This window comes from Vanessa tameamea, chromosome 19 (assembly GCF_037043105.1).
Source record: "Vanessa tameamea isolate UH-Manoa-2023 chromosome 19, ilVanTame1 primary haplotype, whole genome shotgun sequence".
NCBI classification, from domain to species: domain Eukaryota; kingdom Metazoa; phylum Arthropoda; class Insecta; order Lepidoptera; family Nymphalidae; genus Vanessa; species Vanessa tameamea.
Genome location: NC_087327.1, coordinates 3,868,853 through 3,896,571, shown reverse-complemented (window position 1 = coordinate 3,896,571; position 27,719 = coordinate 3,868,853). Strand labels below are relative to the sequence as shown.

The 27,719-nt window shown below is 33.1% G+C and overlaps 2 protein-coding genes across 2 annotated transcripts in view; one reads left to right on the top strand and one right to left on the bottom strand.

Annotated features, from left to right (window-relative positions):
• Positions 1-27,366, bottom strand: part of LOC113396101 (neuroendocrine convertase 2) — an 89,327-nt gene extending 61,961 nt beyond the window's left edge. Inside the window, exon 1 of the mRNA XM_026633891.2 lies at positions 27,178-27,366. Within this exon, the coding sequence (XP_026489676.1) occupies positions 27,178-27,333 (156 nt within the window). The 5' untranslated portion in view covers positions 27,334-27,366. The remainder of the gene's footprint in view (positions 1-27,177) is intronic.
• The window catches only part of Uxt (Uxt prefoldin-like subunit), a 313,647-nt gene that overhangs the window by 27,061 nt on the left and 258,867 nt on the right, over positions 1-27,719 (top strand). The gene's annotated exons all lie outside the window — the stretch shown is intronic.

The following is a 27,719-nucleotide window of genomic DNA, read 5'->3' as shown; positions in this document are numbered from 1 at the left end:
AGATAGAATTACCGTGCTTGTTGCATCAAGCATGGCAGGGTAAAAAAGAAAATTATTGGTCATAGGCAAGGCAAAAAAGCCCAGGTGTTTCAATAATGCTAAATCTTTACCAGTTGACTACCAAGCAAATAAATAGGCCTGGATGACTTCAGATATTTTCGAAAACGTTTTACGAAAATGGGACTACCAGTTAAGAAATAAAAAAAGAAGATCTTTTTATTTATTGACAATTGCCCAGCTCATCCTAAAATTGAAAATTTGACCAACATAAAACTGGCATTTTTACCACCAAACACAACATCGGTGATTCAACCTATTGATGAAAGAATAATTAAAACCCTCAAAAGTCATTATCGGAAGATTTTAGTACAGAAAATGATGAACGACATTGAAAATGCGGCAGGCTCATTTTCCGTGAATCTTTTACATGCTATTGAGATGATAACTACGGCATGGGCTCGAGTGACTCCTGATACGATCAAAAAGTCTCTTCTACACGCTGGGTTCTGTAAATCTTCGGTTATCACAACAGTTGACGACGATTCTGACAACATCGTCAAGCGGAACAAATGTTGCGGATTGGGAAACATATGACAATATTGACAGTCAGCTTATGACCACTAGCAATTTGACTGATAATGAAATTGTTGAAACTGTTGTTCCATCACCTACGACGCAAGATGAGGAAAATGAGGAGGAAGAAGATGGCAAGGAAGGTGAGATTCCTACAACTGAGGATGTGTTATGTGCTGTGACAAGGCTCAAAAGATATTGTCTATTTGGTGATGGAAAGGATACTATAGACATTGAAGGCGTAATGAAAATAGAATACAACCTACAGCTATGTATGCTAGCACAGAAAAATGAATTGAAGCAAAGTAAGATTACACATTTTTTTAAATGTATCAATAAATAATTATGTGTGCAAATATTTTTAACAATGAATGAATATAAGCCATGTACATGTCTGTATCTTTTTGCCTTTGCCTGTAACGACGAAATAACAGTGGTCCCTTCATCGTCGTTATACCCGAAATCCACTGTATATTTATAAATTGTATATTTTAATTTATTTGTAGGATATTTCATAACGTCAAAAGTCCTTGAAAACCTCTTAAATTTCATAAACTTCGGCTCGTAAACATTAATTTCAACGATTTCTTGGTCCATTGAAACTGTTGTCAATTTATGAATACTTTTCAAATATTAAGAAAATACATTTTTTTTTATAATGAATACTAGCAATGCCCCAAATTAATTAAGGAATTACTAATATTGCTATTTACCCCTGCTTTTGAGCTTATCACATGTGTTAGGAGTGGGTACGACATAGAAGAGTAACATGCCTTGGCGGGGCTCCGTATAAAAATTTATTTTGTGGCCCTTAGGAAGGGTAAAGATATCTCACAAAAGAAAAAAAAATGCATAGAATTAACAGAAATACTTATACATCATAATTATCTGTCTCTTTTTCCAAAATTTTGGGCACTTTTATGAAAATGTTTTTTTTTACTTTTATAAATAAAAAATAAAAATTGGGAAGTTTTTATTAATTTTTGCTTACGCATATTGGGCGTCCTCGTGCCCGAGGGCCCCGAATAATAGATACGGAAAATAAGGCGGTAGCTACGCCCCTGGTATAACAATAGCCTAAGGGGTCAGGATCGATCCTGGGACTTTTTACATCGCTAGGCGGCCCGTAAACAATTGCGCTATTAACGCTTTAAACATTGTAATAAGCAATAAGTGTACAGTTTAAGGTATATACAGAATATTCTGTCACAAACACTGTTTTTAAAAAACAGTTACTTATATTAATTGTTTAACGAAGACGCGGCTTGAGAAACCTGCAAATAATTGACTACAATATTGACGTATTTGTAATCATAATAAATTTATAGAAACTTATCTTACACAATAAACAATACGCAGTCAATAACGGGATCTAAGATATGATATCCCTTGCTAATGGTATTGCTCTGACACCATAAACATAGGTATATATTAAATATTAAATTAAATATTGGACAACATCACATACATTACATCCCAATGTAACTAGCTAAAGCACTTGAGTTTTGGAAAATCAGAAGTAACGACGGTACCATAAACACCCCAGACAACATAGAAAACTAATTAACTTTTTCTACATCGACTCGGCCGGGAATCGAACCCGGGAAGTCGGAGTGGAGTACCCATGAAAACCGGTGTACACACTACTCGACCACAGAAGTCGTCAAAATAGGTATATATACATATAACTGGAACATAGCGGCATTAAGTATTGGTGTTAGGCGACAGAATAAAACCACTCAAGGGTTTTTTTTATAATAACTTGTATTGTTACTAATTTCATGAGCAAAATATTACAACGCGAAATTATATAATAACTTAACTTGTACTGTGTTTTATAATATGTATAGCACATAGCACATAAAGGCACGGCGTAACAATACACTTCAATACGACGCAAGAGGCTTTTCATTAATCCCCTTCGCAACTTGCTCTTGCAGTTGCATGTTCGTGTAACTTTGCTATTTTCGTTTTGTACTATTTTTTAAATGTCATTTTTGGTGCATAACGGATTTTACTTTTACGATCCATGTAGCGCAGTGGTGAAGGTTAACCGAGATATTAATTATTAATAAAGGAAACTTTGTGTATTAAAGGATATTATAAAACTTTTTCGATGAAAACATGTCGTTTTAATGAAGCGATCGCCTGCTCCCTTTCAAATAGATATATGAAAACTGACATTGTAAATACAATTGTTAAAAAGAGATATAAAAAAAGGTCGTTCGTTCGCCGGTTCCTCTCGGCCTTGAGGTGTTTCATTCCGAACCGGTCGTAGATTTCGTGACAATCAATAAGTAAGTCCTTCTATATTTAATAAAGATTTTTACTTTGACTTTTGATAATTACTACGTGGTACCCACACACTGAATATTCTTCTGTAGGAGTGAAGGAAAGTATGAAGGTTGCATCTCGAATGGATATCAGCTACAAGTGTATCCATACCTTCCAAACCTTCTCGTCAAAAAGGAGGAGAAGAGCAGGTCCTCTATATACCGTTTCATTACATTTTACATGACACATACGGAAAACAAAAACGAATTCCACGTTCTCTAGTTCTCTTAAAAGATTCATGGGACGATATGCCACAGTTAACAAAACATGTTGAAATTTTACCAAATATGTTCCCATAGGTCGTGTGTTTAAATAATATCCATATTTGATCACGACCTTTGGTATGGCAGCACTGAATTCTCAAAGTTCAAATTGTTTAATATTTACCTCGTGCTGGATAGCAGGGGTTAAATTCCAAAACTTATATTTAACTAGGGAGGCCTTTGTCCATTTTATATTCACAGGCACATTTACAGGTTATATAAAAATTATGTTTCTACAGTGACTAAAAAAAACTATATATAAAACAATTTTACGTAATTCCCTGCCCGGATTAAGACGTCGAAAGCCCTAGGGCAAGAAAGGAGCATAGGCCTGTTATATTTCAAATAATTTGGGCAATTTTTCAAGTCTAGAGTTTCCATTATATATTACGGAACAAATAAAATCATTTTAATAAAAATATATTTATTAATTATTCTCGTCGAAAATGAGACGTTTAATAAGTGAAAGGGAAGTTCTCCTAAATACGCCAGTTATTCTGTTTTAATCTCAATAGAATAGAGATAACTTAATGTATATATGTAGGTATTACATAAATGTACCTAGTTTTTTATAATTATTTAATATATCTATAACCCAACAGACTGTAAGACTTCAGAACAAAACAGTTAGTAAATTTCTCTTTCACATTGTTCCCAGAATAAAAAAATCTTATATAACAAAATCTGAGTTGATCTTTGATTTATTGCTCGCAAATTTGTTTGATAAAGTATATTAATAGTGTATTTTTTTATCTTTTAAAATAAAATAAAACGGAGCAATGTTTAATTTGATTAATATGCAATCAAATGAAACTAGAACGTTTAGAAACTATAAACACGTTTTGTTCATAATATATCTATTTATTATCTGTTCCAAATCAGGATAAAATTTCCAACTTCCACAGTCATTGTTCGATAGTACAATTACGATATTGCGATACAGAGACGGTTTTATTACAGTTTTATTCTAAATAAAAAAAATTAAAACAAGTACGAGTATAAAACCAAATAAGTATATCATAAAGTTCGATATCACCAAAGGTCTTAGAAGCACTTTTTTATCGATCAAGATCAAAATATAGTTTATTCAAGTGGGCAAACACTTTTGAATCGTCATTTTACAAAAACTCTATTAAACGCAAAGCTACTACCGGTTCGGTATGTAGATTCTATCGAAAAGAACCGGCAAGAAACTCAATAGTTATTCTTTCCAACATTTAAAATAATCATATTTAAGTTATTGGATATAAAGCTATATGCTTAATTAGTAGGTAAACTTGCCTGTAAGCTGAAAATTGTGACCAATGCATATACATTTAGTACGAACAGTCTTTATTAATTTACTTTTCATTTTGTATATCCTCTTTGTATTATTGAGATTTATTAATACGATTTACAATAGGAAAGCAATATCATCCATCGAAATACTTATCAAGAGAACGTAAGCGTGACCGCAGAAACCAATGGAAGACCATTCCTCCAACCAGCCTTTATTAAGTGGATTTCGGACGTGTTGATATAAACCCTATCCCCGATTACGAATGCATAATGCCCTTTCTGGTTATAACAGCACGTTCCGATTTAATCTGCTATTCCTGGACAGCCTTAATGTACATTTTGGAAAACATAATTACCTACAAGCCGATCCAGTTACGGTTTTTTTTTTTATACTTCTACTAGCTGACCCAGCCCCGCGTTGCTGTGGCTCAGTAATTATAATACATTGAATAAATTCAAGAATACATTAGATATTTGACATAATGTAACGAATTCAGTTAGTGTCGTTTTCGATGTCTCAAATGCTCTTTGGAGAATATTTTCTTCGGTAAAATACACTCGTTGACCGTTTTCAAATTGTACTGCAAAATTTTGGACAGAAAGTTCTCTTTCGTGTATGGGAAACTGAAAATATGCCAGATAGCTTCGCTGCTGCTTATATATCTACTTCAAATACGGCCAAATCACTACCTTTATTAACATATTTACAAATGTACTTAATGGATTTGACGGAACTACAAAACTCGACATTAATAAGAGCCTTATACCTACTGATTATCCATTTCAACTTCATTTGTAGAATTCGACATTCGCATTGTAAATATGTGACCACCATTCTCAGGGTCTCTGCGACGATACAATGGATAACCATCGATATCCGTAATAGTATCAATGGTAAACGTTTCTTACATCTTCCTTCTTCCATGCATGGTGATGTCATGTTAAAAGCACCGCACGGTCCGTGGATCACGTGACTGGTAACAATATCAAACAATTCTGACTGAGTTAGTGGATCTGGAATTTCGGCAGAAATTTTTTGGTCAATTTCTTCTAGCTGGTTTTTATCTTCAAGCCAAACCAAAATATGAGAATGAGGCAAACCTCGCTTTTGCCACTCAATAGAATACAGCCAGCTTGTGTTACCAAAAACTGAATATTTTACGATTAAATCAATTAAAGATTTAAACTTTTGTTTGACCACAAGTGCAACGATATCTTGACGATGTATTAATTGTTGTCCTGGTAATAACAACATTTTTATTTCTTCCCAATTTGGATTACATGTAAATGTAATAAAGAAATCAGGTCGACCGTAATGACGTACATAAGTCATCGCATCTTGTATGTATTCCTGCATGCTCCGTGGATTGCCGATGTAGCTTGAAGGAAAATACATGCAGTTCCGATGTCATTGACGTTTAAATTTTCATCGATGTTTCCGATGATAGCATCTCGTAAATGGGTGTATTCCTCTGATCTAAATTTAGCCTGGCTATATCTAATATACCGTAAACTTTCACTTTCGATCTTAGCGAACATATCCACAACGTATTGATGGAATAGTTGACGATAACGAAGAATATAATTATCTTGATTGAGTCTAATCATCAATCGATGCGCGTAGTAGTTCATTTAATTAACTTTTTAATTGAATGAAATCAATACCTAAAAAAAAGTTATTAGCTCATTTTTCAGATTCATGAGCTCTATTAATAAATAATAAATAAATATAATAATAAATATTGGACAACATCACATACATCACTCTGATCCCAATGTATGTCCGTTTTTAAACGCAATCTAAAAACAAAACCCATATATTATCTAAATTAAAAAAAAAACGTTACTTACCAATAGACATTGGTTCTACACGAAATATTAATACCTCCTCGGATTACCATTGCGCCAACAACCTTGAGGACTAAGATGTCCCTTGTGCCTATAGTTACACATTCCCTACAAATCGGAACACAATAATACTAAGTATTGCTGTTTTGCGGTTGAATATCTGATGAATTCGGGTGGTATTTACCCAGACGGACCCACGCAGAGTTCTACCTCAAGTAAATAAATACTTGAGTTTTGAACCGAAGACTTCTGATCTGCGGTCTAAGAACCTCTAGACATTCAAATTATATTAAAAAAGTAAAACTAAAGTTACAAATCGCTACAACATTTAAAAGTGGGTTAAAATTGAGTTCCGATATTAATATTTGATGACCTCCGTGGTCGAGTAGTGTGTACACCGGTTTTCATGGGTACGCCACTCTGAGGTCCCGGGTTCGATTGTCGGCCGAGTCGATGTAGAAAAAGTTTATTAGTTTTCTATGTTGTCTTGGGTGTTTGTGGTACCGTCGTTACTTCTGATTTTCCAAAACTCAAGTGCTTTAGCTACTCTACTGCTTTAGGGACTAACTACTGCTTTAACTTTAACTACTGCTTTAGGGATCAGAGTATTGTATGTGATGTTGTCCAATATGTATTTATTTATTTATTATTTAAAAATAGACATAAATACTGACTTGTTAGTTAAGAACCAAGATGGCCCAGTGGCCCAAAAGAAATGAATGATAGCACAGTTATATCACGAGCCTAAATTGTATTTATAAGTCAATTCATACTAAGCGGTATAATATAAACATAATCAGCCTGTAAATTTCCCACTGCTGGGCTAAGGCCTCCTCTCCCGTCGAGGAGAAGGTATGGAGCATATTCCACCACGCTGCTCCAATGCGGGTTGGTGGAATACACATCTGGCAGAATTTCGTTGAAATTAGACACATGCAGGTTTCCGTACGATGTTTCCTTCACCGCCGAGCACGAGATGAATTATAAACACAAAAAAGCACATGAAAATTCAGTGGTGCCTGCCTGGGTTTGAACCCGAAATCATCGGTTAAGATGCACGCGTTCTAACCACTGGGCCATCTCGGCTGTGCGGTAAAAAAAATATAATTAATAGACTTGCACGTGTCCGATGTAATTCTAAACATATGTATATATCAACCAACCCGCATTGAATGAGCCCTTCTCGTCAAGGGGAAAGCCACCTGTACGCGCGAGGAAAAAAGTGGAGTAGTTAAGGAAAAAGGGGAGTTGTTAACTCAAAACTGAGCTCTGACTTATGAAGACACGTTCTTCTTGGGAGCGCTCCCTTGGTCTTCATACACTCGAAGAACACATCCAAGGGATGGGTGACATTACAGGAGAAGGATAAGTCCGTTACACAAGCTAATTTCAAAAGCGCGGCGCACTCACACAACACACGTTACCGCGGCTCACACGAGAAGGGAAGAGAAAAAGGAAGTACGTCATACGTCAAATCATTCCATAGACAAATATTGACGTTTCAATGTACGCATAAACCTAAATACATACACCACCTTTTACTCAGACGTGGAACAAGAAGAATCTCTATCTAAGTATATTATTTAATTTACTTAACGTAGATACTAAAAATAATGTATTAAAAGTAACAAATACAAAACACGAAACTAACGAAAACGTTTTACTAAAAATAAAGGTATTTAAAAAATAAACACGACAACACGAAGGCATTCGTAGCACGCTACATTAGTCAGGTTAAATAATCAGTCTAGTAACATTATATTACAGTAATTAAACGTTTCTAAAAATAATTTTCACGACCAACGTTTTTCCTGGTAATACAATTTACATTTATTTATTTATAGTACAAAACTGTATACATATCATTACAGGACATGGTTGTCCTAATTCGATATTACAGCAAGTTTATCAACAATATTTAAAATAAGTCTCTACGTTATATGTGATATAGTCCAAGTGCCTATATATACATATGTATATATACATGAAAACAACCTATTTTTTGTAATGTCAACAAAATGTCATACGACGATTTCGGGATCCTCGCCAAGTTTTAGAATTCAAATATCGAAAATATTTAAAAATATGTGTGAATTAATAAGTTACTAATAAAATACAAACACATTTATAATTCGAAGACTATTTCTGACTGCTGATTTATAATGAACGGCTACTAACAGCAGTTCTTAACACATGACCTAACTGTTCGGAGATTTCTATCAATAAAATTATTAAGCTATCAAATCTATCAAATTTAAAGCTACTATGATAACAGATGGTGTTATTTTTAAAATAATAAAAGTAAGTTAATACAACACTATTTAAAATTCAAATCACATACTTCGGTAGACTCGACTCGACTGGTAGACTTTAATACATATTTATAGTGTTACATTTGTGTAGGTTTCTTTTAAGTATTCTTAATCAAGTTCACATCAAGATGTAAGCCCACGCGTATCAAAAATCATCATAATCTTTTGGACAGCTCTTTGAAGAGAAAAGGTCAATACAATAATAATTTACGATATAAACAAGTTCCCTCAATGAAACCTTGACGTCAATCTGACGTCTATATTTCCATAAACAATGTCTAGGACACATAATGTCAATTTGATCAATCGATTGATACAACTATATATGTGAACATGGGCAGATTATCTTATATACATATAATAAAATTGGAATGTCTGTTTGTAATATTAAAATAACCACTTTTTACTAAATGCATAATGCATGTATACACGGTACCAAAATAACATTTTTAAGAATTTTTGTCTATCTGTCTGTCTGTTTTATCCGGCTAATCTCTGGAACGGCTGGACCGATTTTGATGGGACTTTCACTGTCAGAAAGCTGATGTAATACGGAATAACTTAGGCTACAAAAATAACCGTTTTGTTAAATTCAAATGAGCACGAAGTCGCGGGTACAGCCAGTTATTTTATATATCATAAGTCACACTACAATAATTTAACCTAAGGTATATATTATGATGTTGTTTATAAGTTAATTTATTTTTAGAGTACAACGCTTTATTCGGGTGCAATATTTCTGAATATTTATTTTTAATAAACCGTTTCTGCAATGTTATTCTGGAAAAACTTACTTGGTAACTTATTCGTGAAATTTTGAAAAACCGACTTAGGTTAATACGCTGATTTGTGTGTTACAATACAGTTGATTTCGTAAATCACTTTACGACACTTCAAAATCATATTCTGCGGTGAGTTTCGAGTTTTTTCATAGTTATATTGAGCGAAAATATATCACTTATACAGTGACCTATTTTTGCGTTTGCATTTTGATCAATTAAGGTCAGAGGGTCATTACATCAATTTTGTATTGTGTGTCTTTTTTCAATTTTTTTTTTATGTTATCGGTTGGCGGGCGAGCAAATGGGCCACCTGATGGTAAGTGGTCACCATCGCCCATACACAATGGCGCTGTAAGAAATATTAACCATTCCTTACATCGCCAATGCGCCACCAACCTTGGGAACTAAGATATTATGTCCCTTGTGCCTGTAGTTACACTGGCTCACTCACCCTTCAAACCGGAACACAACAATACTGAGTAGGTACTGCTATTAGGCGGTAGAATATCTGATGAGTGGGTGGTACCTACACACACGGGCTAGTACGAACCCTACCACCAAGTAAATACCTCCAATTACATTCGATCTTCAAATGAATCATGTGAATGCGCCCATTACATGCGATTAAGAATATTCTCAATAATATGTGCAAGATGAGATAAGTATCTCTTTGATTATCCAACATCCATTGAGAAATAAATATACCATACGTCGTTTCTTAGCTTTTTTATATAATTTAGTTAAGTAGATTGGCAAATAATCTACCTGATGCTAAGTGGTTAGCATCGCCCATCGTAAGAAATATTAACCATTTTTACATAGGCACTGTGCGTAACCGCTGTGTCTGTAGTTAGAACAGGAACACGACAATACTAAGTAATACTGTTCGGTGGTAGAATATTTGATGAGTGGGTGGCACCTCCACAGGGTATCAAAAGAAAATATTTACATAAGATAATGTTTTAGTATTTTTTTAAATATACTTGTAGACATATCGTTCCAGGATTTTGTGGTACGTTCATAAATTGCAATTTTGATATAGTTGTTTGACACCGAAGAGACACCTAATATCAGACATTAAAATCTAATACCTAACTAACCTGAATCAAGGAACTAACAGTTTTTTTACTGTTATTATGTTACAAAGCAAAACGTCCCTTTTATTTTCGAAATCATCTAATTATGAAGCGTTAGATGATTATGTCATCCAGACTGATTGTGGCCACTCCACGGTTACACTCTCTACCCCCTTACTCTCGTAATCCGACGGGACAGCAAATCTGAAACGACCGACAAGATTCAGGACCAACGGTTTTATGTTCTTTCTAGCGTACACACTTCCAACTTCCAGACATAGGGCTGTTACTGAAAATATTTCAATACAAAGACCCAATATCTTGTATTGGCCAGACTTGGAGTTTGAATCTAAGATTTTGGGATCTGCGGCCTTATACCCACTAGATCAACGAGCTGCTCAAACGTTCAAAACGTTACATATGAACAATAATAGTTCTAAGTACTTAAATTAAAAATGAAAGAACAATAGCTCAATCAGTCGTTAGCTCTTAAATCAAAGTAAATATAAGACCATACAAGTAAGACAGAATCTAAAAAATCTTTATCGGTTTTCTACATTGCGAACGATGTGAGCTTCGCTTCCCTCCATTCGAATGAAATTCGTTCGAGGAATATTACTCTCATTTTACTTACCGCGATTGTATTGAGACGTTTCAATTTATATCGAACGAAATGGTCCTGGATATTCTTTTATACCAGACATATGTACGTATATTTTTTCTCTTGGGGGATTTCGAGGACAAAAAAATTATCGTCTTTGCTTTATATGAGCCCTGTGCTATACAATATGTACTCGTATCATATATTTCAACCATTTTAAGCTAAAATTTAGTAGAGACTATGGATTATCAGCATCTGGAACTGACAACTTGAAGTTGTTAGCACGTGCCGTCTGGATACGTAAAATGGACTAGGAGCTTTAGTAAATCTTGGTCTTTGTCGAGCAAATGACTGGAATAGACTGAGTTGGCTGATAAATCTTTAATTTATACCAAGCATAATTGACTAGCTTCTTTATTATACATGCAAAGATAAATAGATAAAGCTTTGATTTTATGTTAATGGATATGATACTCGAGTTCAGAACACACGGTCTGTTGGTTTTGGTAAAATCCTTAATTCATCCTTGCGGCTCTCTATGTTGACGTTTTATACGGAACAAAACAACATTAGCAGTATACGGTATAGCATTATAGTTTTCATTATCATATTTGATGGTATTTTAATAAGGTTCCGTATTCGCGCAGGGAGATAACACACACCTTAAGATACGTTGATTAATACCTGATAATTATTTCTTTAAATTTTGTCGCGGTGACGAAAATTTAATTTTTAATGACTTTTTTTTCAGAAACTTACATCGTCACTTTTTTGTAGACAAACTGAGAAAAAATATATTGGATTGAAGCGTTCTTAATGATCAGATTTATTTCTGGATAACTGAATTGGTGACCTAAATCCGTTCGTGCCGTTGGGATTTGAAACCGTATATGTGGCTTTTTATATAAACATTCATATTAAAGTGATAATTGTTGATACATTTGCATGTGTACGAAATTGAAACTAATATTAGCATAGAACTTAAGTTTAAGGATTGTTTGTCAGGTGTTAGGTACATTTTTCCGGGATATTATTATATAGATTATATATCTCTGTGCCACATTACATTCATATCCATTCAGCCGTTCTGAATGAATTAAGCTCAAGTCCGGTCATTATATTATTCTTAGAACATATCCACAGTAAACATAGTTATTATCTATAATAGTATGATCTTGATATCTTTGATATGATAGTAGGTATCTATATCTATCTATGTTCATCTTTACACTTGTGACCTTTGTGTAAGTATGGTGCCGGGTACCTCTTTAAGTGTATTTAAAGAGTTATATAACATATTCTTAAATTAACCTACAATGATAATTGCTGACATAAAATTGAATGATGTTACGACTGCATTTTAACATGATGAATATTTTAAGTAATAAATTTTATTAATTCGAATCCGAACAGTAGAACAAAAGTAAACTAACAGACTGCTGCTAAAGTCTCTTTTTTTTAGAAGTTTTGAATCATATTCACCCCGCTGTTAAAATGCGGGTTAGTGAAACTTCATCTGACATATGCAGATTTCTTCACTTCTCCACTGCAACGCCAATTACGCATATATATATATATATATATATATATATATATAAATTCCTAGATTCGAACATATGCCCGTTGTCATCGGTTTCAATTCGCATGTTCTGAGAACTATTCGGCTCAAAGCAAAATATAATTAAGCAAATGTCGCCCGTTGAGCGGTTTGGGGTTTTTGGGGTTGAACATCAAGTGTTGGGTTAAAATGTAACATATGTTATTCCTTGAAGTTCAAACTAGTTTCGAACCAAATTTCATCAAATTCGGTTTTGAGGTTCAGTTTGTAGAGCAACAGAGAGACAAAGTTACTTTCACATTTATAATCTTTACATAGTATAAAACAAAGTCGCTTTCTCTGTCCCTATGTCCTTTTGTATACTTAAATCTTTAAAACTACGCAACGGATTTTGATGCGGTTTTGTTTAATAGACAGAGTGATTCGAGACGAAGGTTTTTGTATATAATACATAGTTAAGTAACACTAATAATTTTAATAGTTTCTAATGTGATGTCGTAAATTTATACATTTTTTGCGCTTACATTGTAAACGCTGACTGAACCCTACTAGATAGACCAAAATAATGTACTACAGAATTGTACACCTCAAAAATGTCTACAAAAAGTCCGCGATGGTATATGTCTATTTCTTAAAGATAACCCACAATAAACATTTTTTTATCGTTTACTTTTTACGAGAAATAATGGCTTATTTTCGAAGCGATTTTAAGCAATATAGCATTCATCCTTATCCAATTAGGTACCTTAAATAAATTGTGCATTCAATATAGATCAATATGGCCCTTTACAGCATGTAATTTAAATGAATATTTTCGAAGATATTACAGATTTAAAAATTGTGGAACGTAGCGTTTGCGATGGTACTGGCGAAAGTAACTTTGTCTGTCTGTCTGTCTGTCTCGCTTTCACGCCAAAACTACTGGACCGATTTAAATGAAATTTGGTACACAAATAGTCTAGAGCCTGAGAAAGGACATAGGCTTATTATTTGGAAAAAAGTGCTGTAAAGGGTTGAAAAGGGGGATGAAAGGTTGTAAGTTGTTGAAAGTATTGTCATGTTTAGAATTTTTAGAACTAGAAGCATAAAATTTATATTTTAGGCTGTACATTTATAAAATAACATATCATGACACCTACTCACGAGGAAATTTTGGATATTCTACCCCTAAATGGGTGAAATAGGGGTTGAACGTTCGTAAGGAATTTTTAAGTTAGAAACATGAAACTTTATTTTTAGGATACTGATTAAAAAGGAGTAGATACTTATTTAAGTGTTTCTGCAAATTCTACCCTTACGGGGGTGATATAAGGGTTGAAAGTTTGTATAGAAGTCCGTCATTTTTAATATAGAAACATGAAACTTTATTTTTGGGATACTGATTAAAAATGATTATATACGTATTTAAGTGTTTCTAGATATTCTACCTCTAAGGGGTTTAATAGGGGTAGGACATTTTTTATATAGGTTAGTCTGGAAATCCGTCATTTTTTAAGTTAGAAGCATGAAACTTTATTTATGGGCTACTGATTAAAAATGAGTAGGTACATATTTAAGCGTTTCTTGATATTCTACATCTGAGGGGGTGAAATAAGGGATGAAAGTTTTTATGGAAGTCCGTCATTTTGTAAATTAAAAACAAAAAAACAGTTTTTGGGATACTGATTAAAAATCAGTAGATTCGCATTTAAGCGTTTTTGGATATTTTACGCCTAAGGAGAGAAATTGAGTTACATTTCGTATATAGTATAGTCTGGAAGACCGTCATTTTTGAAGTTAGAAGCATGAAACTTTATTTTTGTGCCACTGATTAAAAATGAGTTGATACGTATTTAAGCGTTTTTGGATATTTTACGCCTAAGGGGAGAAATAAAGTTTGACATTTCGTATACAGGTTAGTCTGGTAGGCCGTCATTTTGAAGTTAGAAGCATGAAATTTTATTTTTGGGCTACCGATTAAAAATGATTTGATACGTATTTAAGCGTTTCTGGATATTCTACCCTAAGGGTTGAAATACACACCAATGAGGTATACAAAGATGTATATTACATTAACGTAAAATTTTAAGTTAATTTGTAAATATATTCATATTCTACGCGAGCAAAGCCGCGGGTAACAGTTAGTATTAATATAATTGTACTTAATCGCTAGCAACAGTTTAACAGCGGATCGAAACCCTTTTGTGTTGCTTTTAGCTAAATAGAGGGATTTATTTCTGGGGAAAATGAATATTTATCAAAAAGAAATCTTGTTATTTTGACTTTCTAGGTATTTTCTTTTTTTTTAATCTCATTTCAATTATAATAAATTTCACTATTTCTATACCTTTGTTAAAATTGTATCATTCTTTATATGATATATTTTGTTTATTATAAATTGAAAAATATACAGGATAAATCTCAAAAATTGTAAGCTATGTTTAATCAATTCAATAGTGCTGGGTGACTTCCTAGTCCCTTTTTACTCAACCTGAAAGTACTAGAAACGAACTCATTGCCAACCAATAAGGTTTAAATTAAAAATCCCGAGTCTAGATAATAAATGTTATTGCATTTTTCCGTCCAGGAATTCACGGGCACTCGTGACTGAATAAAAAATAAAAAATGTTCGAAATCCAACTTTCAGATCTCAGAAGGTTTTATTTTAACGTCTCGCCGAGTAGACACACAAATTTTCAATTTACTTTGTTTCAAATAACCAACCTTCTATATTAAAATATAAAATTTTAAAATAACTATTTAAATTTGTAGTAATCGAATTTTTAGAACATTAACATAATTAAAAGATTCCATAGTAAATGACGTCATAATAAAAAAAATATGGCGGCTGTTTATTTGAAGTACTTATGTTTATACGTAACGAGTTTCTACTGTCGTTAGAAACACAGTACGAACACACGAGTCATTAAAATATGTCAAATTGTATGGCGTCAAGTGGATATAAAGAGGGCGACGATGATTACAAGAAAGCCTTGACCTAAAAGTACCATGAGTGCTTATATAATGAGGGAGCGATGAGATTACACTGATGTCACTTGTTGTTTATTTAGATATTGATTTCTGATTCTGATTCTCAATGAAACTATTCTAATTTTGTTAAACATTACAATAAACTAAATGTGAATTTGTTAATTTCATTATTTTATTATTTGCTGCTATGGTGGAATTTGCTGATAAGGTGCTATGAAGGATCACAACGACTTCTTAACGATGTAAAGGGCACCATACTTAGGATCTAAGGTTTGTGTAATTTGTGCCTTTAATTACAATGGGTCACTCACCCTTCAAACCGAAACATAAGCCATAAGTCAAAGACAAAAATATTTATTCAATATAGAAGCATTACACTTACTTATTGACTGTCAAGAAAAAAATCTACCAATAGTTCGGAAAGAAATAAATCCGACTGAAGAAGAACCCACTAAAGAAACTCAGCGCAACTTATTTTTTTTTTAATATATAATTTTTTTAACAATTGTTTTTTACAATGTATTTTTTCATGTTTTTATTTGAAACGGCGGAGGCGATCTTTTCATTATAAACCTAAGGTTATCATCTAAGAGATCTAGTTTTAAAATATCCTTTAACACAAAAGTACAATAACGAATTTCCGGAATTTTGTCAACCTACCTATAATAACATCTTAGTAGTGGCTTTAAGGTAAAATAAGTGCGGAGTGATTACCGCCAAGTATTTATAAACACAAATTAAATTAAACATTTTAATCTGTGAAAGTCGTTATTGTGATAATGTTTTGCTTTTAACATTAATAACGCCGATAACGCACAAGCAAACATCATTTGTTAAAATTCGGATAAGATTAATGCAATTTCCGAATAAAAGATCGTAATCATTAATTATACATGCAAAAAAATCAGCATACGAATTACGAAGTATTTTAAGTCACACTATATTACTCGTGATCCAAAACAAAACGTTGAATTAATTTTCTAAATAATCCACCGCTAGACTGAGACTCTGTCTTGGCTTTGAGTATACGCTTTGGAGCTTTATTCACCACACCGTTGGAATTCAGGTTCCAAACAGAAACAGCATTTTCGATAACAAAGCATATTTCATGAGGAAAACATTTTATGTTTATAAACTTGGACTTTCATGTTCGTATCAAAGTAAACACGAGTAGGTATGTACGCGCGTACAAACCATAGATGGTGACTATACTGTAATTACTAAGAATTTTTAATTTCACTTTAACATTTTTTACGTAACCAGTATTAGCTCAAGTATGTCTTTGTGCATCATCTGCCACAACTTATTTTAACACCGAATAGCAATATTACCGGTTTACAAATATATAATGTGAATTACTGTTTAAAAAATTTGTAACTACTGAGTTTCTTGCCGGTTCTTCTCGGTATAATCTACATTCTGAACCAGTGATACTTAATACAGTTATGTAAAATGACGATTCAAAAGTGTTTGTAAAAGCTTACTTGAATAAAATATATTTTGATTTGGATACAAAATATGTAGTAACTGTAGTCTGCAATTGTGAATGAGGCCATAGTACTACGGGCACTAGGGCTATAAAACCTTAGATCCAGATTTCTCTTACAAAACATGTCCAAAGATGAATGTAAGTTAGCAATTTTAATCATCAACTTTTTTTAAATAAATTATGTTTTGCGAACAAACATGAAGCGTATATATAGAGTATTTATATAGTTATATAGATGTACAATGTACATTGACAATATATATTAATAAAATACTACTAACCGGTAAGTATTTAAAAAAAATTACACGGTTTATTTAACTTAAAATAATTACTTTACAAGTATGGCGACGTAAAATGATACTCGTAGTGTAAGTGTCGTAAATTTCCCGTCGCAATTACCTACTTCTCTCGATAAATAAACGTCCTGTCAGCAGTGACGCCACCAAGACAGACAGGGTATTAAGTGTTTTAAACATGGCCAATTTACACGTACAAACATAAGCTGATATAATTATTATTTATGTTAAAATGGAAAAGATAATACAATACCGACATATTTCATTGTGAACGAAAAAAGGATTGAAAGAACTCAAGAAATACTGAAATCATTGGTATTAAAAACGGTCTTATTGCGAAGATAGCGATCTCTTTGAGTAGAGGATATTATAAGGCATAAATTTTCTGCCTCGCACAATCACTCTGTGGAACTACTCTGTGGAACTCAGCTTACGCCGGCGGTTTTTCCGAACCGATACGACTTGGGAAACTTCAAGAAAAGAGCGTACTCCTTCCTGAAAGGCTGGCAACGCACCTGCAAGCCCCCCCGTGTTGCAGATGTCCATGGGCAGTGGTAGTCACTTTCCATCAGGTGAGCCTCCTGCTCGTTTGCCACATCTAACATAAAAAAAAAAAAAAACGTAGCGAAAGTACGTATGCGTAACAAATCTATGCTATAATATCCTAAAAAATATTAAAGAGGTAAAATTTGTTTGTTCGTATGTCACATAACCTCCAGAACTATAGATCCAATTCAAAAAATATACTCACTGGTAGAAAGCTACATTACATATGCGTATAAATTATATTATATAATTTTCTTTATTAATTAATTGAAACAGTGTGAAACCGGAGCAAGTCACTAGTAATATATTATTAAAATATTACTAATATTATAGTTAATAAAACGTCATAGCGATAGCTAAGTTTTCGTGTGCATATGCTATCGTAACATTAAATATGCATTAGGTTATATTACAATTGAGATATGTTAATAGGAAGTATATTATACAGATGTATTTTAGTTCGACTATATCGTAAAATCATTTTCACCGTTCTATTACAGTAACAGTACGGTAACAGAATTTTAATACCCCACTGCTGGGCTATGACCTAGTCTTCCTTTCAAGAGAAGGTTTAACGCCTATTCCAATACGCTGCTCCAATGAGAGTTAGTGAATACACATCTGGCAAAAGTGGATTGAAATTAGACAAATGCTGGTTTTCCTTCAACAAAAGAACAATGAAAATACAGTGTTACTTAAAATGGACGCGTTCTAACCACTGGGCCATCTGGGTTCTCTTAACGTTCTACCAATTATTTCGGCTGGCGCGGTATGTCCTTGTCAGCCGTTGGTTCCTTTCAGATGTCATCTCTGTACTCTCATCTTTTTTATTCATATAAATCTCTGACGTAAAGTATGCGTCTTTTCTTTGGAATCATAAATTAGTTGTAAAAGCTTCCTTAATCCAAATTCCGTTCAATGGTTTGGTCGACCGAGTTACTTTCGTTTTTATAATATTAGTATTGATACCAATCAACAAAAAGATGCAATGGATAATTTTTTTTTTCTAATTCCAGTTCTTCTTTCTTTTTTTTATGATATAGATAGACGAATAAATAAATGGGCCACCTTATGGTAAGTGAACAAAACCGCCCACGCCCCGACAATGGGTCTGTAAGAAATATTAATCATTCCTTACATCACCAATACACCACAAATGTACTGGCTTTACTAAGGGTTATTATTTATATAGTCGGTTAATTTAAACGGTCTTGATTAGCTTCAAAATTTATTTTGTAAGCAAACAAAGTAAATTGAGCAGCTTCTAGTAATCGGCAAAAATTACTTAATCGATCAGCACTTAAAGTATTATTGGGTAGCCTTGATGTCGATTTCACAATTTAATTTTGTAATCTATCAGTGGTGAACATGATAGATATTTAATTTCCTTGATTAAATACAAATCTATCCTATCCTTACAAACTTATAGATTACATAATTCTTATAACCAAAATAATAATAATGATTTATATTTTTTACACATACATTATCAAACGGACCCAAATATCTATATATATAATAGGATTTTTTACATATATTATGTTATCAAAATTATTTATTAGCTCAAAAAAAACGATTTATTTGCTTGCAATATACAAAAAGGAACATTCTGTATATGACCTTTACTTCTCGTTTGTACCATGCTCTATATACAGGTGGCTGAATTTCATCAAACATGTAGACTTCCTCACAATGTTTTCATTCATCTCTTCCGCACGTGATGAGTCATATACACAAATTGAGCAAATACCAACTCAATGGTTACAACATAACGGTATTTATTTTGATTAAATTGCATAAACTAATATATACCGTCATACTAATCGCTAAGAGATTATTCTGTCATAATTAAACGTAAACATGAAAACCGTGTGGGCGAAACATCGATTGTGTCAAATATTAGTGTATATTCGTGTTTTGCTTGTTTAACAGATAATGTTGGATACATTTATCTCTAATACATCAACATCATAATAGATCATTTTTCGATTTTAAAAAAAGAAGTGCTTTATTCGTGTATATATTTTTATCGGATATACTCTTTCGTTTATTAAACAGTATTTAATGTTATTTTTATTGCTACTGAGATTTGTTTGAGCTTTTATTTGAAGCGCAAATTTGAACAAATTTTTGAATAATTGTTTTTTTTATTTTTCTTCAATTTCTCATAGTACAAATAATGCGAAAATATATTATATAATTTATAGCCTTGTTCCTTATATTAATTTGTTTAACTTATTAGAAATGAAATCAAAATATACCTACTATATTCAAGTAAGATTGTACAAGCATTTTCATCACTACAGAAATGAAATATAAAACTACCGGTTCAAAATGAATATTCTACCGTGAACCCGCAAGAACCTCAGTCAAATCTAATGTGCCTTTTAGTAATCAAATCAACATTAAACTTGAAATAATATGTACTCAATAGTTTTCATGATAGCTTTTAATTCGTTAACGGAGTTTGCTTTGTATCAACAATATTGAATCAGTTTTCCAGGATATTCTCTATTTTACGTACATAAATACATAAACCTATGTAGCTATGATAATATTCGCGTTACTGTTTATTTGTTTACAAATAGTTGATGTTTTTAGCATTTCAATTGAGTAAGGATAAACTCCTAAACCTTCCAATTGTTTATTCTTATGTAGATATATATACCTATAGACAGGCAAACAGGCAACCTGATGGTGGACCACGTCCATATACTAATGTAGAATGTTAGAGCTAATGCTCTGCAAGACATATTAGCTATTCCTTGCATCGTCACTGCACCACAAAGCTTGGTAAGTAAGTTATGTACTTATACTGTCTTCAAACCGGAACAGAATACTAAGTATAGCTGTTGCAGGGGAGAATATGTTAGTAATTGCAGGATACCAAGACGGGCTTGCAGTCCTATCGCCGAGAGTGTGATTATTGTTACCGGAAAAGGTAACTATTTCACTGTTCTGGTGGCTAGATTAACTTTAACGCTATTCAAAACTACTGCTACAAATCTATTTCAATAGGAAAAAAATATATTTGATTTGTCATACATGTAATGTACTTAAACATTTGCTATAAGTGTTAGCTAACGTGCTTATTTCTTTGTATTACGAACAAATTTACTATGTTTTGTATATTATATAAATTCGGCACCTCCGTAAATATGTGCCAGACGCTATCTGAGCTTGATGATACGCATATCATCAAGCTCAGATGGCAGATATTTTAATAACTATGACTTACATGCATTGATGACATAAGCTACTTGTAAGATTTTTAACCACGATGTACATATGTATAACCATACCATGTAATAACGACACCTTAGTGTTGACGACTGTCAACAGAACCTGATAATGATATACCACAGATATTTAATATTCCATTATTTATACGTACAAAAATTGCAAACACATGATCTAATTTGTAATATCGCGCGTACGTATAATTATTCTAACGTTTCGAACGCGAATACAGGAATATAATTCGATACTATTAAAGGATTCGCTATAACAGTATCGATGGCTGTCTATCTACCGGTTAAAAAAATATTTTGCCTATTATCTTTTTATATATTATATAAGTGTGACATTTTTTTATATAAAAAAAATGTATGAGTTTGAGTGAGTCCCTTAATGATTTGTATCGGATTTGGTGACGTTTAGATCGGATTCCAGAAATACTTTTTCAAAAATCATAAAGCAAATAAAAATGAAACGTAAGTTGGGGCAGCTCGTTAACTATATAAAACCACGCTTTGACGTTTAAACGCCACATAAAACGCCATGAAGCAACTAGTTACTGATATTTGACGATAAATTACGTGACCTACCCACAGGCTAGCTAAAGTATGATTACTTGATTCGTACCTCCACGTTGAAGTTCATTTATATTCCATGTTTATATAATAGCAATAATATTTGTACAATCTTCTATATTGTTTCGGAACAACAACAAGAACAATTAAAATATTGTGAATACCTCTGTATCATTATCACAATTAAGTTATTGTATTGTTTAGCTACAAATTACACCACATATTAACAATTATTACGGAGTCCCTCTGCATAGACCCTTCTCGTACTTGTTTTACTATCGATAATTCTCAGTAACAGTCTGCAGACTGGAAATTTTATTTCGTGGTAAGGCTTTGTGCAAATCCGTCTGGCTACGTACCACCCACTCATCAGATATTCTGCCGCCAAGCAGCAATACTTGGTATTGTTGTGTTCTGGCTTGATGCCAGTGTAACTACAGGCACAAGGGACATAACACCTTATTTCCCAAGGTTGGTGGCGCATTGGCGAAGTAAGGGATGATTAATATTTCTTATAGCGCCAATGTCTATGGGCGGTGGTGACCACTGATCTTCAGGTGGCCCATTTTACGGTCCGACTACCTATTAATTAAAAATAATAAAAAATAGAAATATGTACACAAAATGAGATTTAGACATAAATTTAATACCTCATACTAAATGATATATTCCTACCAAACCTCACATTGGAACACCCCAAGAAACGAGAAAACTGTTGTATGTTCGAGGTGACAATGATATTTCTAATAGAGTTACTTTTTTGTGTTTCCCTTATTCACTAATCATCTATACGTTTTTACGAAATATGTGTTCACAATCGTCGAAAGAGAGATTTTTACGAGAGATATTTGACCAAGGGAAGAACAATTCAACGTAATTTTAGGTGAAAAACCAAGCAATGATATTCTGGATCTACTCTATCCAGTCTTAACATTGTTTTTGGTTTAACACTTCCATCGGGACATATTCCATTAAAAAGTTTTGCATGCCTAATAGGTAAACACACCTGATTATACAGACTGCAATAAAGTATTATAAGCTGCGAAAGGTTATTATGTCATAGCGGAGTGTTCGGAACGAAGCTGAAATGTCGCTTAGGAAATTTGAAAAAGGAATCCTCGATTAATTTAAAGCCGGAAAATGTTAGAGCATTTTAGCTTTTCCTTAATCGGAGGACGCCAATATATACTATAGTACAGTATAAACTTATTATTTTAGCTATTAAGCCTAAATAAAGCCTTGTACGTTCCAATGAAGGTGGCATGATTATGTTTATTTACCGAATTAAAAAAATAAAAGCAGTATCATTAATGTTAAACCTTGACTTCCTTTTGGTAACATAACGTCTTTAAATAATAAACCGTCTTCTGTTTAATAAATTTGAATGCCTATAAAATTACAATCCATATGGATTTTCAATATGTCACAGCGATATAAATTATTTATAAATATAAATGGATAACTTTTATCGCTGTGGCATTTATATTTATAAATTATTTATAAATATAAATGGATTATGTGTTAGAAATACGATGAAGAGTGAAGAGTTAATAAAAGTAGTTATTGTCTTTTGGAACAATGTCTATATACTTACTTATTTGAAAGTAAGCCAGCAAGCTATGTATGAGTAGGGTTTATGTCAAATGCCTCTAGGGTAAATGATACGTAAATATAAAGAATATACGTAATACGTAAGTGTAACGAAACTAAAGACTTACTCTGATGGTAATAAATACACTGTTAAAGTTAAAGTTTTTCTCAAACGTAAGCAACATTTAAAACGACATATAAAAAATAAATCGAAGTAAATATGAAATTTAAGCGGTAGGTAAATGTAGATAACCTAATAAGCAGTGATGTTAAGGATATGTCTTTTCAGGATCTGATACGGATACGAAATTAATTCGGATTATCCGATTGTTTTGGATAGTTTCAGTTACCGCTATTAAATGATTTAGAAATTGTAAAAAAAAAAATCCAACATATTAATTTGGCTTTATTTGTAGGTTATTATTTAGTAACAGGTATAATCACAGGAAAAAACTATTAGCTTTAAAATATAATTAGCTACTTTCTTTAAGTATAACACTATGAAAAAAGAAAACTCTAAGGGATATTATTGTTATCGGATACGTTTTTATTTCGGATATCCGATAGTTTCGGTTAGTGTTACCGTCCTCCATAATATTCCTGCTATCTTTAATTCGGAAACAAATATAATGATATTATAATATTTGTGACTATTAATGTAAGATAATTATATACGAAAATTTAATCACAATTCAATCAATCGGCGTTAAACTTGAAAGCCAGTCATCTTTATTACTTGAATAAAAACTTATATTATCTATGTAAAAATGTTCCGTTGGTTTATTGTCCGGCGTATAATAAACGAACCGGACGGCTGGTTTTGTTTACACTAAACAAAACTACCACATCGGTATCACTTATCATTGAACCTCCAAGTCAAGACTCTCACTCAGAGCACTTAACCAACGCATTACTGTTCGCGTAAAGTATTTGACATATATTTATAAAGTACATAAGATCATATATTTCTATATAATATTTCTTGCAAAAATTTAATACTTTTACATTTACCTAATTGTTCTAAATTAAAAAAAATATATTAAAATTCCAAATAGAAACGAAACGAAAAATTTTTATTCTTTATTCTATTTGAATACATAAGAAAACGACTCATTAGGTACTTACTTGGTCAATTACACATCTTCAAGAGCTAATTTTAAGCTATTTAAAATATAAATCTATCAATCATCTCGAACGATGTCGTGTGATGATCACAACGCCATCTTGGAATAAACAAACTCTTGTACCCTCAAAATTAGACAAAAAACAGACTACAATTTCTTCTTTAGGCCTTAAACCCAAACCCTATACTTTAAACGTGAGAGAGTACTTTCTCAGGATATGTGGAGTACCGACATGCGTAGAATTACTGGTAGAGATTAGAGAATGAAAGCCGAAGATCGGGCAAAGTGGCGTGCCAAAAGAGAGACCTCAGGTCCAGCGGCGACCTTTGTAGATAGCATGTCGCATCTTTTCAAATGTATACAATAATATGGATTTATTTTACGCTTGATGACGAGCATAACAGCCTAAAGCAGCCTGAATATGTGCCCCTGTTGAGCTAAAGCCTCCTCTCCGTTTAAGGCGAAGGTTTGGAAAAAAATCCAGCACGCTGCTCCAATGCAGGTTGATGACTACACATGTGACAAAATTTCTGTGTTTTAGAAACATGCAAGAGAAAAAATCATACTTTATCTTCTGGATATTGCGTGTTTTAATAGGATAATGTTTAAATGCAATATGCACGGTTATTACATACACAATATTTTGTATTAGTGGTATGCTGTCAACCGCACCTTCGCTCGCGTTTGAAGTCTTGGTCGTCAGGTGTTACGTATAAAGTTGCCTATGTCCTTCATTTGGGTGTAAGCTCGCGTCGTACCAAATTTCATCAAACTTGGATCATTTGTCAGGCCGTTAAAGCGTAACAAACAGACATGCAGAGTTACTTTTGAATTTAAAATATTAGTATAGATTATAAATTCGTTAAATACCTAACAATACAAAGCACCTTTACTTTTTTTATACAAAGCACCTACGAATAGATCGTTTTATAAAGTGTTTATCAATTGTCTACCAGAAAGGCAGCCGTTCGTTGAACTAGCCCGCATTACGATTGTATTTTTACCAATGTCAGGGGTAATTCGCTTATCTCTACAATATCTATGTAATCGTGGGTAGCGTATCTAAGGCGACACATTCGTATCACTGTGCGGACTACGACTGTTCGCCAGTCGCCATTTACGGATACAATATAATGTTATATTATACATAAATGTACTAGCCAGTTCGTCTCCTTATCTTTAACTCACACCACTTGGTGGTTTTGTGTGAGCGCGTCTAGGTAAGTACCGCACAGATATTCTACCGCCAATCAAAAATACTTAATATTATTATGTTTCAGTTAGAAGTGTAATTACAGGGAGATAGCATCTTTGCTACAAGGGTTGGTGGTGCATTGGCGATGTAAATAATGGTTATTATCTTACAGCGCCTATGTCTATGAGCAGTGGCGGCTAGTTACCATCAGGTGACCAATTTGTTCGTCAGTCTAGCCATATTGTTAAAAATTGTCGTTGTTCTTTTGAACCCGCAATTATACAGTCAAGATTAATCAGGCCAAGGCCGGCTCAATAAATATCATTTGACATAATTTTTACGGTATGGTTAATATTTCATACGCTGTCAATATTAAAGGCGGTGAACACAACATAGTAGTTACCATGATGAAAAGGTAACTAACGCGTTTGATTCTGGTTGCCCCGATAGTCGAGAAATGATAGAGATGCGGAGACTTGTGTATTTTTGTCTTGATCATTTATAAATAATTATTTCATACGAGCAATATGTATTTTAATATTATAAATACGAAAGTAACTCTGTGCTGTGTTCACGACTAAACGACTAAACCTAATTTGACATAATTTGGTATGAAGCAAGGTTAAAGCCCTAGGACAGGGACATAGGATATCTTTTTAAACCTACATCAAAATGCAGTCGAAGCCGTGGGCGAGAACTATTTACACATAAAATGTGTTACGATACAAACAATAATATACACAATTTTATTACATATGGATGATGTTACTTATTCCAGTAATTAATGTAGTACATACTATTTAGTAACTATTTTCAGTTTAATTTAATAAAATACAACAATACAACGCACCTACAATATAATTTAAAGAAAGACTTTCGAAATTATATATTACTTTCCTTATGTTTATTAAGAAACTTATTACGAATTAGAGAAACAGATTATTTCTAGACATATAACACGTGATCCGAGCTTTTAAAAATAGTAAGCAATTATAAATCGTTAAAAATTATTGCATGTATTCTGTAGTATTACTTTCAGGATGGAATATGTTTATTGTTATATATATATATATTGGAATATATATATATACATGTTCCGTGTCTAAAACTATTCATACGCCACGGAAACTTTGAAGCGCCACGGCAAAAATATCACAAAAATCAAGTTAATTTTAATTAATGCTATATTTTATGTTCTAGTCTAATATCAAAACTGGACCCGTAAAATCTAAACACAAAACTTCTATTACGTTAACCTTTGAGGGTATTTTTCTCAAGTAAGATTGATCCTCGTGTTTATAATAATAAATTCCTTATGATTTTAAATACTTAGTGCTCTAGAACTTTTACAGTATTCTAAAACATGTACAAAATTTAAATATTCCACGCATGTCAAAGTCGACTAAATTATTCTCTTAATTGGACAACCTTAAAGTAGCGCATTTGGCAATTTCCACGCGAAATCATATTACGCTCGTAAATATGATAGGGCCTAAACTTATGTTTACGTATAATCACGTGGCCGCTCACCGGGCCGAGATTCTCGAAGCCGTGGCGGAGGGCGACCTCGTGGGCTTCTTCGTGGCCGAGCGACCTCTTGAACCGGACCAGGAACGAATTGGTGAAGACATCGCGGGACGCAGCCGCGGCAATCAGCACCGTCGCAGCGAAACATTGCAGCCACATGATCGCGATGTGGCCACGGGCGGCTGACTGAAGCCGAACTTCCACTGACGTCACCATATATCGACCCGGGAACAACGCATGCGCGAAACTCCCAAAGCCTCAAGCCTTTTCACAGATTATAAAAGGACTCAACACTCATGAGCATTGTTGGTGGATGTAACAACCTACATTTGTGATCTCGTCAAAATTGACCTTATTTTGTTGCAAAACGCTAATAGTTACATATTTTCCGAGAACTTTGCTTAACATTGATATTTAGGTCATAATATACCATCATTTTAATAAATACTTTTATACCATTGCGCCGTTGAATTGGAAACTATATTTTAACCCATTTAAACACAACATCATAATTAACATGTTTATAATATCATGATAATGCTTAG